Raw genomic sequence first — 20,428 nt, forward strand, 5'->3', positions numbered from 1 at the left:
GTAACTGGACGTAAGGAGCACGTAAAATGCCTCTCGCGGTGTGCGTGCACGTACAGAGCTCCGCCTCGATTGTTGGTTACCATCGCCATTGGCGTTGACCGCCGACGTTACATATGTAAATTACTCCCCGTACAAATGTCGCTGGGACTAATTCGCCCGTACGCGCAATGTTACATTAACATTCGCGCCGTGATCGTTGCCGCACAATAGGCTTCAGTCTGTTCCTCTTCACGGGCGCGGTGTCACCGTTCGAATCGGTGCTCCGGTTCCACTTGAAACTTCGCGCTACAATTCCCGTTCGATCTCGATCCCTGTACGCGGATCTTCCTGCCCGGTGAGGCTTTCGATCACCGGACGATGTGACGATCGCACGAAATTCCAAGAACACGCGATCGGGGCCCAGGGATCGAGACACGATTCTTTCACCGGTTGTTCCGTCCGGTTGTGTAATTTTGTGGGAGTTACGATGAAGTAGAGCGCGCAGGAAGGACTGACAAGCACCGGTCCGATTTGCTTCCAGGAAAGATGAGGGGCGGAAGTAGTTTGAATCAGTACAACGACGACGACTTCTTCAGCGGCGGGCCGTGTCCATCGTGCAGGTTGGCCATCAACAAGGAAACCGGCCGACTCAAGTTCGTAAGAAGTATACTCAGGATGATTTTGTCTCCGATTCCCGCGTTGGGTAACGATCGACGAGACATGGGTGATTTTGTTCGAAATGCGCAGGTGGTGCATGGGTGGAAACGACACTTGGCGCTTTCGCGTCAAATTGATGTTACTGATACCGGCGGTGTTATTGCCGATCACCATAATCTTCATCGCGTTGTCGCGATCGCAGGTAATCGGCAAAGCACCTTATCACCGCACGTATTTGATCCACGCGACACGGAGGCAGGACGAGAGGGCCGAGGAAACCTTCCCGCGTAAGTCTATCCGCTGTTCCGCACAGTGCACGGTGTAACGAGTGTGTGGGCGTTCGGGACAAAATTCATAACTTCTAAACGAATTTCGACCTAAGGCCTTCGATATTATCTTAAAATGAACAGATTTCTGATTGCAGATTACTCTTAATAACAACTAAATAAATTTCCATACAAAAGAAGTTTGATGTCCATCGCTCTTAATCATTTTTTTATAACTCTTCCTAAAGTTCAAATCTATATAATCGCTGCACTATTTATACATGGAATAAATAATGCTCGTATCACATATATTTTGATGTCTTACAATAAGCAATTTGAAAAAGCAGTTTCATTTATTATCTCATGTTCATAACGCTGTATCTCATTTGTCCGAATGAACTAATATTTTTAAGTTAAGGAACTGAAGGGACCATTGATAATAAAATTGTTTCTGAATATTAAAGTTGGGAAATTGAATTTTGACCGCACGAAGCTGCTTTCCAGATCACTGTGTTCCGTAGTGACGCTCGTAAAATGAACTTGACTTTAACGACGTCCGGTCCGTTGGGTACTCAAGGATCCGTACGGTTAGAGTAAAGCGCGTACGCGTGGCCGTGATTTGTCGGTCGGTCACGAGAGAATGAGGATCGCGGAAAATGATTAATATGCGACTGAGAAACTAATCCGTTGCCTTATGATCACGATTCACACCGATTACCCAAACTAGAGAGGGGCATGATTCTTATCCGAATAAAGATTTCGAATAACGAATTTTTTAAGTCTGCCTATCTCTGATTCAGGCGTTATTTGATTTTGTAAACCCAGTTAAAAATATAATACTATATTTAGTTTTAGATAATAGAGTTTGAAGCGATCAGGGGGTGGATTAGATGCTTGTGATCTATAGATCAAACAGTTATAAGTAGTGGTGGGACTTTGAATTTTATTGTTAAAAGTGTACATAAAATACGAAATTTCGATACCTGTTATTCGACTACTTAGTGGAAAGAATATCGCGAGGTACTCGAAGCGTACTTAAATTTGTAAAGCGATAAGCTTGAAGATAAATGATGTTACATATGTTTTTTTTTTGCCACTCATAGGATCACACAAGGCTACAGCTATCCTTGTCCCGCCTTCACTCTCAATGTATCAGCGTCCAAAAATTATACTCGGTATAAGGTATACAGTGAGATACTCGAGGCACACTCAAGTGGCACGGAAAGCGATACCATGAAGGGTACAAACCGCCAAATGTGATTTTCAACGCGTAGGACCACACAGGCTCATAACCCTGTTGGCATGCTTAGGTCCTTAACGCGCTAATGATCAAAAAGTATATAGTCCCTGGGTTCTTGACTTCCAACATTCAAGTGCATTATCGTCTTCAACCCCTGCTGTTTTTTACGACCTTACCATATTTCTTCCAGCAAGAATGTGCATCATGTAACTCGTACGCATAAATGAAAAAGTTGAACGGCATGACAAGGTGTATCTCCTTATGACCTCGCTGTTTTTATAAGTAGAATCATAAATCCTTTCCCAAGATTCTTCCTGTTATTATCCATATAAAAATATTACGAGAAGATGTACGAAAAACGAGTACAAAGTATTTCAAATTTCTTAATAAAAATAGTTTCTTATTATTTAGTGGGGGGAAAAATCGTCGAGTTTAAAGAAACTAGGGAATAGAACGTGTTATACCATTTAACTTTTCTTCTACAATTGCGTGACGTATCCCATAGTCTTTATAGCCGCTTGTGTTTGTAGTTATCAAAATTACGAGCCCAACGTTCGTTTCTAATAAGTGCACGCAACCCACCAGAGGAGGATCAGACCTCTATTTGTTAAATGATCGCTAATTTCCGATGATTTGACTATTATTGTCAATCGTAAACTACGGTCACGCTAAATAAGAGATTTATAAATCTTTAAAAAAAAGGGCTAATAGGCAGTAAAAGTAAAATTGGTACATGCGGTGATTGGAAAAATATCATAAGGCAACGGATTGGATCGAGGGTGGTGAATACGTTCCGACGATCAAGGGAATAGAGAAACGGTTTACTGATACGAAATATGTTAGCAGCGACCAGCCGTGGCGAGACAGAACGGGCGGGCGAGGAAGAGGAAGAAGACAGAATCTTAATATCTGGAATGAAAACGAGCTACGTGCCGGTGGAGACTCTACTTCCGCCGCAGCAGCTACAACGACGCAAGAGAGAACTCGACGGGGTACATTATCCGCAAGCAAATTCTAAACAATTCCACGGTCAGACGCGGACTAGCTAACCGATACCGTCTCTTCTCTCCTCTCTTTCTCCCTTCACCCTGTCCCTTATTCACGCCGAAACACGACCCGTCCGACTTCTCCGAGTCCGCACGATCGTTAGCTTCGACGATCACCGACCCACGACCAGTGGGCCCGACACGATCAGCGAAATAGTCTCGAGGAGAGCCACGATCGTTTTCAGGATAACCGTGCATCCTTGTTTGACCTCGAGCCCGACAAGCGAACGCCGTATCCTCCAGGATTTTCTATACGAACCGACACGATACCTAGCAAACGATGAACGATCTTCTCAGATCGAGTCTTACAAATAGGGACTTGTATCAAATTGAAAAATACCAGTATTTTTCGGTTGTACATTTAGACCCCTTATATAAACCGAAATTTAGAAATACTGGTATTATTTTCTTATCCTTATTATACTTACAAACAATCTCTCTTACCGAAACCGATATAACACTGAGATTACTGTGACACCAAAACTAAAATAATTAGTGCAATTATGATTCGTTCGATAAGCACGATTTTCTAAAACTTTCAACCTAGTAATCTTGTAAAATTGAATATAATTTTTTATAACGCTTATATATCTCGAATTAACCGACCACGTAAACGCAACGAGTATCGTGTGCGCAGTAACGTTAATTAGCGTTAATCAACATCAAATTAGTGTTACTGGTGCACTGTATAAATATCGATCGTCCCACTGCCAATCCTGTCTCTCATTTCGTACAAGGACAATTAAAATTGAGGATACCGTTTCTTCTGCGACCAGGGAGCAGAATTCTGAAACACGTTTCCGTATAAATAGATTTCCATGTCTCTTGCAGTTCTTCCTTCGTTTCATTTTCATTTTCTTACAAATCCCGATAAATTACATTTGCTAAACGTAAAAAGCTTTAAACTGAATTTTCTAAAACGAACACCTTGTGCAGGTGCAGTCGACCAACTACGTTACTGGGAAAACAGATGACCAGAACGCTGACGAAGATTTGGACAACTTTCTGGGTGATTACTATCTTGAAGTGGACACCGACGAGATAAAAAATAATTCTGAAATACAGAGCAACGATTATCAAGAGTTAGTATAACGCCGGTCGTTGAAAAGTATTTATACCATTCAGTTTCTTCAGATGTTTGGGACTTTTTGCAGTTGTATAGTTTTGGGAAATGAAAGTCAAACATTTAAGCTAGATTCTGTTTACAGATACTGATACTAATGCATCCTCAGATTTTTTATAACTACGATATTATTAATAGCTTCTAATGTAAACGAATCCTTAGGTATTTGAACTACTACGGACAACTCAACATACGTTCAGATACGCCTATGATGTCTATGATATTACTAGCCATTAATAATCGTTAATTAGTGTCGATAGATTCTTAGGTCTCTGAACTATGGGTCACTACAGGTACAAGAAACTTACGTTGATTTTATTTCCCAGATATGACGAGCACCCGGACTCGAGCAAAACGGAAGAAGAGCTCCGCTCGAGGCCTTCGAATGGAACATACGACGATAACGAAGACCGTTCTCAAGAAGAGTCCGACGAGGGTGAACAAGGCGGTAGACGCTCGATTTCAATCGATGACTCGGACACAAGCCTGCCGATCGCCGACGAGCAAACCGAGGACGACAATCCTGATTTCCACGCGTTTTGGAAAGGCAAGGGGAACGAGTGGGCTATCAGAGAGGCTCAAGGTACACTTGGCGCGCTGTTCCTCTAGTCGCTCTGCGTAATTTCTGCTCATACGCTTTTTAAGAAACAGATATTCGCCGCAGCAAAAATCATGCTCACGTACATGGACAGGAGTGCTGACCCGTGCGAGGACTTCTATCAGTACGCTTGCGGCAACTGGGCGAGACACAATCCTATACCAAAGGACAAGGCGGCCTACGACACTTTCGAAATGATCAGAGAGTCGTTGGATTCTGTTCTGAAGGAGCTGTTGGACGATCCTATACCCATGGACCTCGAGTTCAACTCCAACGACGCGACCGTGAAAGCCAAGCAACTGTTTCAAAGTTGTATGAATTACGGTAAATGCGGGTCGACGTCATCCCCCTTAGTCGCAACTTCCTTCTCTCGATGCGATCGACTTTTTGCGAATTTAACGTTAACTTTCGAAACGTATTAACGCGTGAAATGTGGCTAGAGATATTGGAGCAACGCATGGAACGACCGCTCACACAGCTCCTGGACGAACTCGGCGGGTGGCCTATCTTGAGACCGAACTGGGATCCAGAGAAGTTTGACTGGCTTCTATTGGTCGCTCAGTTACGACTGTACAACAACGATATCCTCATCTCCGAATGGGTTGCGCCGGATATTAAGAACAGCGAGCAATACGTAATACAAGTAAGAACCCGAAGTGAGAACACGAATTCTCTGAGATTTCTTTCGAAGATAGGATCAGAAACGTGGAAACGCAGTTTCAAAAAGTGCGTTTCCACTTCGACCCTCGCCTCGTAAACTCTCTAAGGTCGCCCAGTCCTCTAAGAGACTTCCATCTCTTTCTCCAGATCAAGATCCAAAGAGAATTTTAATTGCAGTTCGATCAGACGTCGTTGGGTCTTCCCACCAGAGACTACTTCCTTCAGCCATCGAACACGATATATTTGAAGGCTTATAAGAGTTATTTAATAAAAATCGCGACCCTGCTCGGCGCATCATTGCAGAACGCCACTAACGACGCCGACGAGTTAATAGAATTCGAGACGAGGCTTGCCAAGGTACGCGGTTGATACTTGGCAATTTTACCTTCCATTGGTTTTTTGATCCGTTTCGATCCTTTATCGGAGGACTCGACGCGACTGAATTCGTGTTTCGCAGATTACGTCCACCCCCGACGAGAGAAGGAACGTTTCAGAACTTTATCAGAGAATGAGCATCGGGGAACTGAGAACTCTAGTGCCACAGATCAATTGGCATCGATACTTGACTATCGTATTAGCGCGACCAACGAATATTTCCGAACCGGTTGTCGTTTATGCGTTGCAGTATATACAGGATTTAGTGAATCTACTTGCGAAGACCAGTCCACGGTATGCCGTTAAAATCAAGCCTTTGCGGTCCGAGACATTTCACTAAAAGTATCCTAATCGTTTTCTTCTCTAACTTGTAGAACTATCGCAAACTATCTCCTGTGGCGATTTGTCAGGCACAGAGTGAACAACTTGGACGATCGATTTCAGGAAGCTAAGCAAAGATTTTATTACATTCTCTTTGGGAGGGAGCAAGCACCGTCCAGATGGAAGAACTGCGTGGCACAGGTGAACTCTAACATGGGTATGGCCGTCGGATCGATGTTTGTGAGGAAGTATTTCGATGAAAAAAGTAAAAACGATGTGAGAAGAATCATGTTCTTTGTTGAACATCTAGAAATCGATAACATCTGAATTGATATTCTTCTATACAGACCCTGTCTATGACTCGAGAGATACAAAGATCGTTCAGAGAACTCTTGAACCAAACTTCTTGGATCGACAACGAAACGAAAGAGTTGGCTACCGAGAAAGTGAACGCCATGCTATTAAGGATCGGCTATCCGGATTTTATTTTACAGTCCGAGCTACTGAACGAGCGTTACAAGGATGTGAGTTGATTCTATGCCCCTTGGTGATTAGAAAATTGCAATAATTTCGTTGTTGTGTAAATGTACTTAATTCCTGGCGTAATTCTAGGTCGTGATTCATCCGGACAAGTACTTCGAAAACACGCTGAACATCTTGCAGCATCTAACCAGGGTGGAGCAGGATCGTCTTGGCAGCCCTGTGAACAAAACGCTTTGGAACACTGCGCCAGCAGTCGTCAATGCTTATTATAGTCGCAGCAAAAATCGGATAAGTCAGTCGACCCTTCTCTATACAAGCCTAAAAAAAATAAATAATAATCTAAGAGTTGGACGAAGAGTCTTTTAACTATTTACAACTTGACATTTTCGTTATTTGATTCTAAACTTAAACTGCGCGCATTATCCCCCAATCCCGCGTTGCAATATTGTTTAAATTACTCCGAGGGAAACTAATTAATAAATTGCTTTTCATCCTCAGTGTTTCCAGCTGGCATACTACAGCCGCCCTTTTATCATAGATACTTTCCACGGAGCCTCAATTTCGGTGGGATCGGTGTCGTGATCGGACACGAAATCACTCACGGCTTCGACGATAAAGGTCGGCTGTTCGATAAAGATGGTAATTTACATAGATGGTGGAAAGACGAGGCCATTTATGGCTTTCACGAACGTGCCCAGTGTCTTATCGGTAATGGAGCGCTTCGAGTACCGTAATCCGTTACGAACTTTCGTTCGCAAGTTCGAAAACTGTTTAATCTTTCAGACCAATATAGTCATTACATCGTGAGTGAAGTTGGAATGCAAATAGATGGGCACAACACACAGGGGGAGAACATCGCGGACAACGGTGGTATTAAACAAGCTTTTCGAGTAAGCATTTTTCATGCACCGAATAAATAAGAGAATATTTTAGCTCCCAACTTCCGCGATTTTTTAAAACAATTTTCAGTTTGACCGATACCAGTATCTAAATTGCTGCAAAATTATTAATACATTGTATATTTTTAAATATTGTATGAAGTAGTTTAACCTATTGCAGTTGTATATCGCGGTTTGTGACGTCAAAATGTGGTTCTAATCGCTTGCGGTGTTCCTCGATATCTTTCGAGTCGATTGTAAAAGTTTCTGACATACAGGATGTTCGGCCACCCCTGGGAAAAATTTTAATGGAGGATTCTAGAGGCCAAAATAAGACGAAAATCAAGAATACCAATTTGTTGATGAAGGCATTGTTAAACAGTTATGAACGTTTAAAGTTCCGACCGTCCTGAATTTTTTTCTCGAAAATGCGCAAGATTTCGGGGGTATGTTTATTCACCAAAAATGATTGTAATTGACCCTCGCAACCGAAAATAATTTTTTCAGAATTAATTAAAAATTTTTTTTTCGTCGAAAAATTTAGGCACCTACCCCCTGTCGATTTTTCTTAAAAATTCGTTTTTCATTTTTAATCAATTTGGTTGGCGCTGTACAGAAAAGTTGTTTAATACTTTTTTGAAGGTACCCACGAGCTCTACTTCAGAAAAAAGTTTCATTGAAATATATTCACAATTGTAGGAGTTATGGCTGTTTGAAAATTGGACCATTTTTATGGGGTTTTTCTCATTTTGCGGTGTCAAGGACCAACTTTTCGAATATTTTTACGATTTACACATATTCTTTATCAAAATACGCGTAGTTTGCTTTTTTAAACATTAAAATCGTCCAATCCGTTCAGAAGTTATGACGTTTTAAAGATTCGCATGGAAATTCGGGCAGAGATTTCTGGCCAGAAATTACATTTTCGGTAAGGAATTTTTTTCTCGAAACTGAGTAGGATTTCGGGGGTATGTCTGTTGACCAAAAATGCTTGCAATTGACCTCTGCAACTAAAAATAATTTTTCCAAGACGATTCGAAAGTTTTTTTTTTCACCCAAAACTTTCAGCACTTACTCGAATTTTTTTCTCGAAAGTGGGTAGGATTTCGGAAGTATGTGTATTCACCAAAAATGATTGTAATTGACCCCCGCAACCGAAAATAATTTTTCTAGAACTATTTGAAATTTTTGAATTTAATTGTTAATAACTTTTTAACGAAGCTTCCATCAACAAATTGGTATTCTTGATTTTCGTCTTATTTTGGTATCTAAAATCCCTCATTAAAATTTTTCCCAGGGATGGCCGAACACCCTGTATATTTTTAATCTTAAACGTGCAAATAAAAAGAGTTGCTGCCTATAAAATGATTCAACTTTTTCGGCAGTGTCGCTTCTTTCAAACTTGATATATCAGAAGCTTTAAAATATAGCTTCAACATTTAAACAAGATATGATTAATTTAACTTGAAATAAAAAAAGATTAAAAATCATTCTGGGCAATTAATTCGTATGTGATGCAAGTAACTTCTTTCTCTTTAATATGTGTATCTTACCTTAAAATTCAGTCTCCACAAAATTTTAGCACCATTAGTTGTTTGTCCAGTGACTATTGATCGTACGATACAACGGAGACACTCTTCGTAACGTCGCTTCTGTGGATTTCCGACTGCAAAGGGTTAATCGGATTTTAAAAATGACCATTACACCGCGTGTCGATCATATTGTACTTTAGTAATAACCATTTTTTAAATTGCTTGCTTTCCCTCAAATTCAATTGTCTTTCACAGGCCTACGAAAGATGGCTGCGTTTAAACGGAGATGCCGATGAGATTCTGCCCGGTTTAAACGCGACGGGAAAGCAGTTGTTTTTCCTGAATTTTGCCCAAGTGTGGTGCGGCTCGATGAGACCGGAAGCGACCAGAAACAAATTGAAAACCGCTGTGCATTCTCCCGGCAAGTTCCGCGTGATCGGTACCTTGTCGAACTCGAAAGACTTCGCGGAAGTATTCAACTGCTCTCTCGGTGCACCCATGAATCCACTCAAGAAATGCTCCGTTTGGTGACGAACCACGAGCTTGTACTCCGCCAAAGCCCATCGATCGTGGATCGAGTGAATCTTCGCTTCGTTGAAGCAGGACAACGTGAGGGAGATCGGTAGATGGAAGTGTTAATCGTTGAAATTAATCGTACGTTCCTGAAATATTCAGATACTCGTCTCAAAAGTTAAACTATAACCCTTACACGCTTTTTAATGATAGTTAATGCTGTAGAGCAACTGCCTTTGCATTGATTTTTGTCAGAAAAAAAACATTGTTTCTCGCAAATTAGAACCAACCACGAAGAAACCGATAAACCGATGCGAATAATAATTGTCGAGTTCTAAAACTGTTATTCAACGAATAACGAGTATGTAACATAATCTATTAGGGGAACTCTATTCTCGTACTAACAAAATACGTTGTGTAACGATAAACAAAGTAACGTTATCGTATGATACCTCGGCTTGCTAGTCCGAGATTAGATGTCGTCAAACAGCTGCGCTGTTCGACCGTCGGTGAAAATTGTAAAACAGAACCAAAGACAATAATAATTTCAGACAGTCATAAAAATCTTTACAATCTATTTCCCTGTATATCCACACACTACTACATATATTGAAATTCTTTCGTCGTTCTATAACTTATGCATCGTATGTCACCCGATCTCGCGGAATCGTCAGAGCCTTGCGAATCGTTCGTTACCGTCCAATGTACATCATACATACTATGGATAGAAACGTTCGCATTACATTCGTAGAAACTCGAAAGAAAACCGTCAACAACTCGGTCTGCCGTACAGTCTCGCGATTCGTCCGCGAGACGCACACGTGAAGAAGTCTCGTTTATCATTGACTTAATTGGATGCCAAGTCATTCTTTCGTTCTTTTTTTTTTTTTTTTTTTTTTTTGTATCTTTCTTTTTACAAATTCTTTTGTGTCGCATATATAATAAATAGAGTAATAACGTCGTTGAACTTCGCAAACAGGGTATCGACGACACCGTATCGTAGCTTAATAAAAAAAGAAAAAAGGTTCCAAAAAGTCTCTCGCAAGGGTAGAAAATACAGGAAACAAACTATCGGTTCGTAAATGCGATATCCATTGACTATCTTGTCGCCTTGTACTATGGTACTCTATAATGACAATAAAATACTTCAGTCGAGCAGTTTGAACACGTCCGATTCTTATTGACTTGTCGAGGTTCCGATCGGTTTCTGTGAGGAAGAGACTCGCGCTCGCCCCACGGTACACAATTCACAATCGTCCACATAAACTAACTCGCACACAGAATCCAGAAATGAAAGTTTCACCGATTATACAATCCTATTTTTACAATTTATTTACGTATTGCCTTTCGTATCAAGTGATTGAGTAGTAAAAATAAAATCGTACACGTATCGCGCGTTCAATTATTTAGTATAAAGCAAAGTAAAACCAACTGAACGATACCTGAACCGACTGAGAAATTATTGTTCGAGTTTAAAAATATTTCGTACGAAACTCATCGTCCCTTTCGGTGCAAAGGCTCGAATGTTTAGTAAACGTCGTGTGCGAAAATTCCGTAGTCGCATTTGTTAAATATATGCACAGACTTCACTTATCAACATCCCAAGCAACGAAAGGTTTACTTGTAATCTCAAAAAGCTTGACCGCCTTCAAGCGTAAATAATACTTTTCACAATCATACAATATGCTTTATACTAATTAATTTCCATAGTGTGAGCTGACACTTGATTATAAGAGGCGCATTTATTTGCAGTCGTAAGTTGTACTAATAAATCAGGAATTTTGTGGATACCCTTTCGTATTATTGATACTTTTTGCTCGTTTGCCTTATATTATATGCAAAATCGTAGTTTCGATGCCGCATCTCGCAGATCCGACATTCTTATACCCGTACTTTGTATACGGTATTATTAAAAAAGTTACAATTAAATTCGGTGGAATACTTCTTTTCGAAAATGAAAAGCTCACGACTTATCTAGGAAGTCCGTCCTCGAAAAATTGACAAATGACATGAAAAATACACGCGACGAATGTTATAAAGGATCGTCGCGATCTTTTGAAAATGAAAACATATGTATATCGCTGAAGTATATGTATGTAAGAAGACGCTCCGATGAATAAAACAATACACGTATCGAGTAATGAAGAGTTTTTTTTTTTTTGCAATCTGCATGCACCCTGCATTAAAGAAGCACGCCATCGTTTTTCAAAATTCTTCAATTTATGCAGATTGTAGATATAGACATTCTCGTAGTGATATTACATACCACATGAAATTCGATGGCCTTAATCCTATTATGTATAGCCATTACAAATTATACGAGAGTTTAGATTCTTTACCTTCTATGACGTTTTATCAAAATTGGCCTATTAAATATATAAATATATGTTTCGCGTGTGCTACTTCCGTCCACCTAATTAAAGTCAAGTGGAAATGTACCTTAACTTCCTGTTCAACTCCTATTACCACTGTTACGTATACGTATTGTGTTAACAAATATTCTTCACTTATGCAGAAACTGGTACTCCAAAATGTCTTCTTCGTCTGGAAAAAAGAAACGGTGTCTTATGTTTCGGTTTGTAAACATAATTCTGCTTAGCTGCACTAAAAGGACATACTATATCTATATAGGAGTTCTCGGTGCAGTGTAACGAAACTGCCAAGGTAATGGGGGATTTGCATGTACAGGTACAAAACTACATGTTTGCCTTGTATGTAATTTATGCAAGAGCATTACAAACTATTTAAAATACATACGAATCAAGTGTTCTACTACTAAATTATGTAGACACATTCGCATTTGTACAGATAGGATGCTCGTATGATGCTGTATTTGTTTAAACAAGCAATTAAGAGTGCAAAAATATCAAAACAGGTTCGAAGATGCATTTCAGTGTGTTAGTCAGCTTTGTTTTAGAGCGTGGACAATTCTAAGCCGAACGAACGGTTTCTCTGATTGTACCTAACATAAGGGAAAACTTTTACTTGTAATAATGTCATAAGAAAGAAATTAATGGTTATTTTAATAAATAATACTCTCATAATAATTAATCTATACTGATGTTCGACATTAGATACAAATTACTCTCTAATGTTTTAAGTTGTAAGAAAGATACAGAAAGAAAGGACGAGCGGCGGATTCGCTCGTCGTAACAAAATAAAATACACTCACAGATATTGTCTCTGCTATTGTTGTCCAAATCGCTAGTCTGTGTATGAGTTTCCTCGTGCATACGCCGTTCTGCATCAACCGTCAGCGCAGCACAAGGCACAAAAATGACTCGATTACGTCTTTGACATGGTGTAATCCACATGCGCACAACGTGAGTTGCAAAGGAAATTGAGTCGTTTGTATGTTAGACAGTAAAGCAGCAGGTCCTTTTAGAGCGGCACAATAAATAGAAAATAAAATAAACCAAATTCATAGTATGCCTGTGAATCACAAAATGTGTATTTTCTGTTTCATTTTCCTTTTGCTTCCTCTTTTATTTATCTTAACAACTAAAATACAGTCTTTTTGCAAACACAGATTTTGTGTTTCTCAGACAAACTGTACAACCTGTCTGCAACATAAAATATGTATATATTTTACAGAATAATATATAATGGTTGGTATCATAATGATATTGATAAATCAGTTTGTGTAACTACTTTCTTAAATATCGAATTACATAATAATTTTATCAGAACAAAAACATTCGTTGAAATTAATGATTAAATGCCAGTGCGCAATTTTCCAATGAAACTTTGCATCGATGTTTGCATTTAGTACCTAGCAAACTGGATAAGAAAAAACATTTTCCGATACGTATAAACATCGTTATATTACTCTCTACAGGGGGGACAATATAAAAAATTCCTATTCATTGTTACTTACAAGATACCGAAGAGAAGGAAAGAGAAAAATCAGTTTTTGCTTTGGAAAATTGCACAGAATAAAATTTTCAAACATGGCTGCATGTTATATAAACAGACATTGATAATATCCACTAGATTATATACTTTATAAACATTAAGAAAGTAATGGAAATAGTAATTCGTGTCAATATAAAAAGTTGTTAAAATTGTTATAAAAAGACAATGTCAAATTTAATTAAAAATCGTAAAATGTTTGAAAACAAACATTACACCATATTTGAAGTAGTCTTATGTTTTTATGACGCCAATGCATTATATGCATCGTATGCAAATATTTTCTAGCGGAATTTGATTAAAAAAGAATATTATTTAGACATAACAAGATATGCTAAATAAAAATTTATACAATAACGCAACGGCAAGACGCAATTAAATGTGACGAAGTTTGTTGGATTTAAATAAGCTTATGTGAGATGCAGAAGATATTCATATATAGATAAGATGACATCAGTGAACATAAACAATAAGAAATGCATACACCTGGAAAGCATGTATATAAATTATACGTCGCAGTTTTTTTCAGTACTTCTAACATTGATAAGATGGCACATTTAATATGAGCATAATTTGTTCTATTTACATATTGTCGAACCTGTGATGCAGTACCACATAACATAATTGTAAACAATTTCTTTTATCCAAATAATAACTTGAATTAGTAGGAATACAATAAAAAATGTCCTTCACGCATGGACCATGTAACTTAAATGATTCACCAATAATTGTTCAATATACAATAACGCTTTTATTGCATATTTTCTTTGTACATATATATTTTGTTTTTGTTGCGGATTGCCGTTAAAACTGCATTTTCAAAACAATAATTAGTGAATCGTTTAACATTTTGAAACAATATCCTCTCGATTTTAAAGAAATAGCTGCCCCATTGTCGTAGACAATCCTAGAACGCAAGCAATGGAAAAATATTAATAAAAATACGTACCTTTTCTTTATAAAATAAGTATAATTTACATGCATTATTTAGCAAATTATTGCAATATTCATTACTTAAATTCTTTGACGTAATATCTGTGTTATTTACATGACCATGCTTGTGCTCTACTTCTTGTGCGATCGTGCTTTACATCAACAATTACACCACAATAATATTTATAATAAAGCGTGCAATATAGTGTATATATAATATTGAATTATCGAAATTAAATACTGAGTTCTTCGTTCATAGTAATTGTACTAGTGTCACTATTATTGTATGTATAATAGACTTCAGCACAATTGCATATCTCATGCGAGAAATTGCAGATTTACTTGTTTCACAGCAAGGTGCAATTATATGATTCTGCTTTTAATTCGTTTAAATGTACGGACTTATACAAAGTTTTAATTATAGATATGGATTTCATTATGAAATATTGCTCCAAAATTAGGCGTACAATTAAGAATAATCTTTTCGAATTCATACAGGTCAAATAATAATTAAAGACAATAGATAAATCAGGATCAATTGCTACAAGGATAAAAGTTAAAAAAAAGAAAAAGAAGTCGAAATTTAAACGACTATCATTATTACGACATAAAAAATACCTGTTTTACTCTTTGTTGAATTTAAATGTTACATTTTAATGCAACTTCTTTGAATCATATAAGTATATACATTTACATTTTACATGCAAATACTGTAACGAATATTAAAATGTTCTCAATAAAGACGAACTTTAAAAATATCATTACTGTAAAGTACATAGTACAAGATGGAATGCAAAGTTGAAACGACATATATAAACAAACTGTTAAAAACTTCATGTACGAATTACATAAACCTGAAAAATAAATCGCATAGGGCAGCGAATAAATACTTTGAAATATCATGAACAAATGATAGAAAACATGCACTAACCAGAACATATAACTTTCATTTGATATTGATATTATTAGAAAAGGAATAACTGAAGTAGTATTACAAAATAATATAAAGACCGTGTCTAACGTTCGCACGTACTTGCATAATCTTGAATAAAAATGACAAATAAAATGTTTCAAAGTATTCATTCAAAACGTTCATCTATATATCTTTCTCCAAATTTATAACTCATCTATTTACAACACCGGCATCTACATAACATCAACAAAGAATTCACAAGGATTTCCCATCGCAATGCGAAATGACTGTCTACTACCAGATAAGTCTTGTTGGTTCTGTTGATTTCCTGAACCAGTTCCTGTCTGCACAGACTGTTCAGAACCACTGGAACGACTGCGACTACCATTAGACCTCTTTCCGTTCGAACCATTTCCATTACCAGAATTCTTACTCGGCATAGTTGGCACCGACGGAATATGCAATTCGGTTTCAGACGCTGAAGAACAGGACTTTAAATCATGGATAGGTTCTTTGCAAATGTGCTCACTACCTGCGCTACTACCTCCTGTTAAAGTATATTACTTTGAAATATATACTGAACTTTTACAGTATTAACCCTTTGCGGACGTGTACCAAGATATTTTCGAAAATGAACTAATACCGTTTCGGACGCGTGTCCAAAAATTCTCCTGAGTACATATGTGACAATCTATAGAAACTTATACATTGAATAAAGTGATGTCCATATAGGTACCATTTTCTTGTCATCTACTCCAAACCAGCTCCGTCGTGTCTAACGCTCGTGCTCCAAAACGTCCGCCCGGAAAGGGTCAATTATATCGTAACTATGACCCTCACCTGAACCACTATGAACACTTTCTTCTCGATGATAACCATAAACAGTTGGTTCGTTAGTGAAATTAAATGGCATTGGACTGTATCCAGTTGCAGAATGAGGTGCATATGTTCCTGAATAAGGCATATCCCAGGCATTTGGTGGTGGTAATGGCCCAACTGTATCGCAATCTAGCTTCATGCTACTCATGGCTGAACACAGATCGCCAAATATATAATAACATTGTTCGGAAAATGTTATTTTATTTACTGTGTGCCTAATAAAACCAGCTTTTAGCATGAGAGATGCATATTTTCTTGCATCGCGACGATCAATAAATCCTTCTACATGATTATTAAGCCAATCCACCACGTCTGCACCAATAAATGCATTCGGTATTGTTATTTTAAGCCACATACGATCACGAATCTCCAAACCCGAGTCCGGCCGAGCCATTGCTCTTACTATTGTTGGCATATCAGTATTCACTGTAAGATGAAGTTCCTCTAACGGCCCTAATAAAAATCCATTAATTTACCCATTATTGTCTTTGACAATATATTTTTTTTTAATTTTACATCGATTTATTTTTAATACAGAAAAATAATTACTTTCTGTATCTGGCAATGTGCTTGCAAGACTACTCGACGTCGATGTTAAAGTCGTGGCACTTGGTGGGCGTGGAGGAAAACCTTCACCCCTTATAGCAGCTGTATGTGCCACCCAAGCACCAGGATCTATAGGTCTTACAGGTTCTGTGCGTGGTATTGTAAAATATCCTTTTGGATTAGGATCCCAGCATTTTGCAACTACTAATTTCACTGGTCTGAAAGACGTATATTCATCCGTGATAAGACGACAATATTTATATCTTTAAATTTTTAAATATCATTCATTTCAATTCCTACCCTGATTTCTGAACCACTTCGCGTAGTACTCTAACTGCCTCGTCATTAGACATATTTTCAAAGTTAATATCGTTTACTTGAAGAATCATATCTCCAGGTTCTATTCGACCATCTAAAGCAACAGCTCCCCTGTTAATATTAAGTTTCATGTAATAATATCATTACTCTTGATAGTATAATGAAAGTATGTTTGCTCTATACTCTGTACTAATAATTTATTATTACAGAGCCCTTTGTAAAGTATAATTATCATTGCCTTAAAATATAACACATACCCTTTCATTATTGAACCAACATAGATTCCCCCATCTCCACCCTTGTTACTTTGACCAACAATACTAATCCCGAGGAAGGTAACAGTATCCATATTTAACGAAACTGTTATAATATTTAAGGACATTGTACTGTCTGTGATACTGCTAAAGGATGATGTTCTAGACATAGGTGGTAATCTGTGACGCCGTCTTCTCTGTGGTCTACGCCGATCTAACACGTAAATACAAAAAAATTCATTTCCCTATTTAAGGCCTGTGTGTGTAATAAAAACTATTTCTCAGACATGATGGAGCAGCAATTTACCTAAGGTAGCTCTGTCAACTGTACTACTCATATTGGTATGTCTGCCAGTTGTTGACGTTATGCGGCTACTTGCATCGTCATCTGACTCTAAAAACGTTGTTGTTTCTAAATCTGAACTTAAAATAGAAGCAGTCTCATAACCATGGCCTGATCTGTGCTTTGAATGACCATTTATACGAAGTCCTGAGTCAATAAACAAATGAAAATAATGTTTAGATAATGAAAATTTTGTATCATTATCACTTCTAATAAAGAACTTACGAGAAAACTTGTGAAAATAATTATATAACTCCAAATAGTTAAAAATAAATTAATAGAATTAACAACATACCATTATACTTATTATATTTTTCGTATTTGTCTGAATGATGTCTCGAACTTTTATGTAAATGATGCCCTTGTCGACTACTTATAATACTTTCAGTTTCAGTTAAAGTGTCATCATGCGAAAGTGGAGGTGGACCACGATTTGTGTGGCCAGGTGTTACATGGTCAACACGATCGTGCTTTGCCTCGCTATGTGCCACTGAATCTGTGCACTGTGATGCACCATCTGACACATTACTGCCTTCAGCCGACACCAACTATTGGTAATAAACTTATTTCTATACTGAATACTTCATTATTTCTTTCTATTCTAATTTACCCTTCCTAAATTCTACATACATATCTAATTAAGCATAATTTTTTTTATGCATCCATAATGATGTAGTTGTATTATCAACTATAGAATCATACTACAATAATTTAATAAATAATCTTTGGAATTATATTTTAGTTTACCTACTTATACAGTGCTCTAAATTTATTACCATATACATGCTTTGAGACTGAAATTGCTTTCTTCTAAGTTTTATAGATACACATGTAATCTTAAAACTCATATTAACCATTTTAATTATTTATAATTCCTGAAATTGCTATCAACAAAGTTTATACTATGTTGCATCCCTATTTCTGTCCTGCATTACATTTATGCTTGGCATAACTTCTCCAAAATGTAACAGCTAAAAGTCTATTAATATTTATTATTTAATAATGTATTTAAGAATCTTACCCAAGAGACAACACGTCCATTGAAACAGGGAAGATGAGCATCATCATCTACAATTTCTTCTTTCACCACACTGTTAAAGAAATCAAAATGATATTAATGTTGAAATTATTTAAGCAAAATAAAGTAAATATTGTAGCTAATTCATGGAGAAACTAAAGCACATAAACAATATTAAGATTTTATATATAAATGCAACAAACTTTATGCATGGACAGAATAAATAAAAATAATATATTCTTTAAATATTTACAAATTAAAATCAAAATACTTTATTAATATTTTATGTTAATTTACAGTTTTAATACGAAAAATCAAACATTTTATTCTCAATTTTCAAATATCTGAAATATTTTATGACAGTGAAAATAAAAGTAAAGAGAAGTAAAACAAAAATATTTTTTTAATCATTAACTCGAAAAATTTATTTGGTCAAAAACCTAATTGTTGAACTTTAAAGAGTGAGCAACAAATTTGCAATACTGTATTTAAACGTTGTACTCTAAACGATTATGCGAACGTAAATATAAATCGTTCGATCAAACGTGTTTGCGAATTTCGATAGTGTTTGAACAACGATGCGTTATTTTTCTTTGTATTTTTACTATTTTTTACTGCTCCAGTGTAAATAATTTAACTTCTTAAAGTCTAAATAGTTTAAAGACACGAAAAAAACATACTATTTCTTACGTTTACTAATTCAATCTGTAATATTATTTTATTTACAGCGAATTTGGCGTCCACTGCGTAAAACAATATTTTAAATAATTCTATTTCTAATAGTATCCATCTATGGACGCACTACATCTCCGCATAAAAATACGATACAACGATCGTATTAGCGTTTAAAGCTCCCGATAGATGGATGCAAATCGACTGACAGAAATACACGAGACGAAGGGATAATTGTCAAAATGTGACTCTATCACGAAAGCGCATACTGTTTTAAATCATAGGGCATTGACTTGCACCGGAAGATGAAAGATAAGTCTAACAGCGATGTCGATCGACATCGTATTATCATGAAATACACGCTACATAACATACGGGGTACATGCGTATCGGTGTGACACTCACCCAAAATCATCGTCCATTGATTTGAAGAAATACTTATAATTCGGCCGATTCAAGACATTCTTGAAGTCGGCGAGAGTGACCCTTTCCGGTGATATGGTGAGCTTCACCAAGTAAGGGGTCTCCTCATCGTCGATGTGATAAATGATCTTAGTCTCTTCCATCGTCCGAAACTCTGTTATTCTACGTACATTTGCGATAAAAACTGAATCACCCAAAGCCCACTAACTATGAACAATTCTCTTGAACCAATATGGCGCGTCACAGTTCGAGCCAAAGCCCTCGCGCGTACGACGATTGTTCGTTCATGAAGCCCGCGGAGCTTTCGTCGATTCTGTTGCGCGTAACATTATCACGACCGCACGCATTAAGTTACGAGGAAGTCGTTGACATTATTCACGACATTCGCGCATTACGTACCCGTTGCTCCCGACGAGCTGAATTAAACGTCAACATTCTTGTCGACATTACAAACACTCGCGACGGTCGGCCCGACACTCGACAGTACGCTCGAGAATTGGAAACGAACGATGATAGAAAGACAATCTCGAGCCTGATTTCTACACC

At 37.4% G+C, this 20,428-nt stretch overlaps 2 protein-coding genes across 4 annotated transcripts; one reads left to right on the top strand and one right to left on the bottom strand.

The window, feature by feature from the left end:
* Nucleotides 1-163: 163 nt before the first annotated feature.
* Nucleotides 164-10,235, top strand: LOC143351823 (neprilysin-4). Of its 3 annotated transcripts, none has more exons than XM_076783802.1 (15): nucleotides 164-643; nucleotides 727-923; nucleotides 2,986-3,134; nucleotides 4,125-4,270; nucleotides 4,638-4,894; nucleotides 4,976-5,233; nucleotides 5,350-5,552; nucleotides 5,747-5,926; nucleotides 6,027-6,238; nucleotides 6,319-6,541; nucleotides 6,613-6,789; nucleotides 6,878-7,040; nucleotides 7,247-7,456; nucleotides 7,532-7,638; nucleotides 9,414-10,235. In XM_076783802.1, the coding sequence occupies exons 2-15, from the start codon at nucleotides 734-736 to the stop codon at nucleotides 9,687-9,689; spliced, it is 2,751 nt and encodes a 916-aa protein (XP_076639917.1). In that variant the 5' UTR covers nucleotides 164-643; nucleotides 727-733; the 3' UTR covers nucleotides 9,690-10,235. The 3 variants fall into 3 exon arrangements, with proteins under 3 accessions (XP_076639917.1, XP_076639915.1, XP_076639916.1); XM_076783800.1 differs by having other exon boundaries at nucleotides 164-632; XM_076783801.1 differs by having other exon boundaries at nucleotides 164-632; nucleotides 2,989-3,134.
* On the bottom strand, nucleotides 10,232-20,428 carry Dsh (Segment polarity protein dishevelled). Its single transcript, XM_076783813.1, has 11 exons — nucleotides 19,865-20,428; nucleotides 18,791-18,860; nucleotides 18,065-18,317; nucleotides 17,734-17,916; nucleotides 17,430-17,640; nucleotides 17,155-17,283; nucleotides 16,858-17,072; nucleotides 16,270-16,761; nucleotides 15,728-15,976; nucleotides 12,844-12,912; nucleotides 10,232-12,215 (listed from the first exon to the last, which is right to left on the bottom strand). The coding sequence occupies exons 1-11, from the start codon at nucleotides 20,023-20,025 to the stop codon at nucleotides 12,175-12,177; spliced, it is 2,073 nt and encodes a 690-aa protein (XP_076639928.1). The 5' UTR covers nucleotides 20,026-20,428; the 3' UTR covers nucleotides 10,232-12,174.

Source organism: Colletes latitarsis, chromosome 2 (genome assembly GCF_051014445.1).
Source record: "Colletes latitarsis isolate SP2378_abdomen chromosome 2, iyColLati1, whole genome shotgun sequence".
NCBI classification, from domain to species: domain Eukaryota; kingdom Metazoa; phylum Arthropoda; class Insecta; order Hymenoptera; family Colletidae; genus Colletes; species Colletes latitarsis.

Coding starts and splice junctions, on each gene's coding strand:
- LOC143351823 (XM_076783800.1), top strand. CDS start 526: ATGAGGGGCGGAAGTAGTTTGAATCAGTACAACGACGACGACTTCTTC. Junction 3,135..4,124: donor GCAAGAGAGAACTCGACGGG/GTACATTATCCG, acceptor CACCTTGTGCAG/GTGCAGTCGACCAACTACGT. Junction 7,457..7,531: donor ACGTGCCCAGTGTCTTATCG/GTAATGGAGCGC, acceptor TTAATCTTTCAG/ACCAATATAGTCATTACATC.
- Dsh (XM_076783813.1), bottom strand. CDS start 20,025: ATGGAAGAGACTAAGATCATTTATCACATCGACGATGAGGAGACCCCT. Junction 17,641..17,733: donor AGTTGACAGAGCTACCTTAG/GTAAATTGCTGC, acceptor TTTACGTGTTAG/ATCGGCGTAGACCACAGAGA. Junction 12,216..12,843: donor CAATAGCAGAGACAATATCT/GTGAGTGTATTT, acceptor TCTTTTTTCCAG/ACGAAGAAGACATTTTGGAG.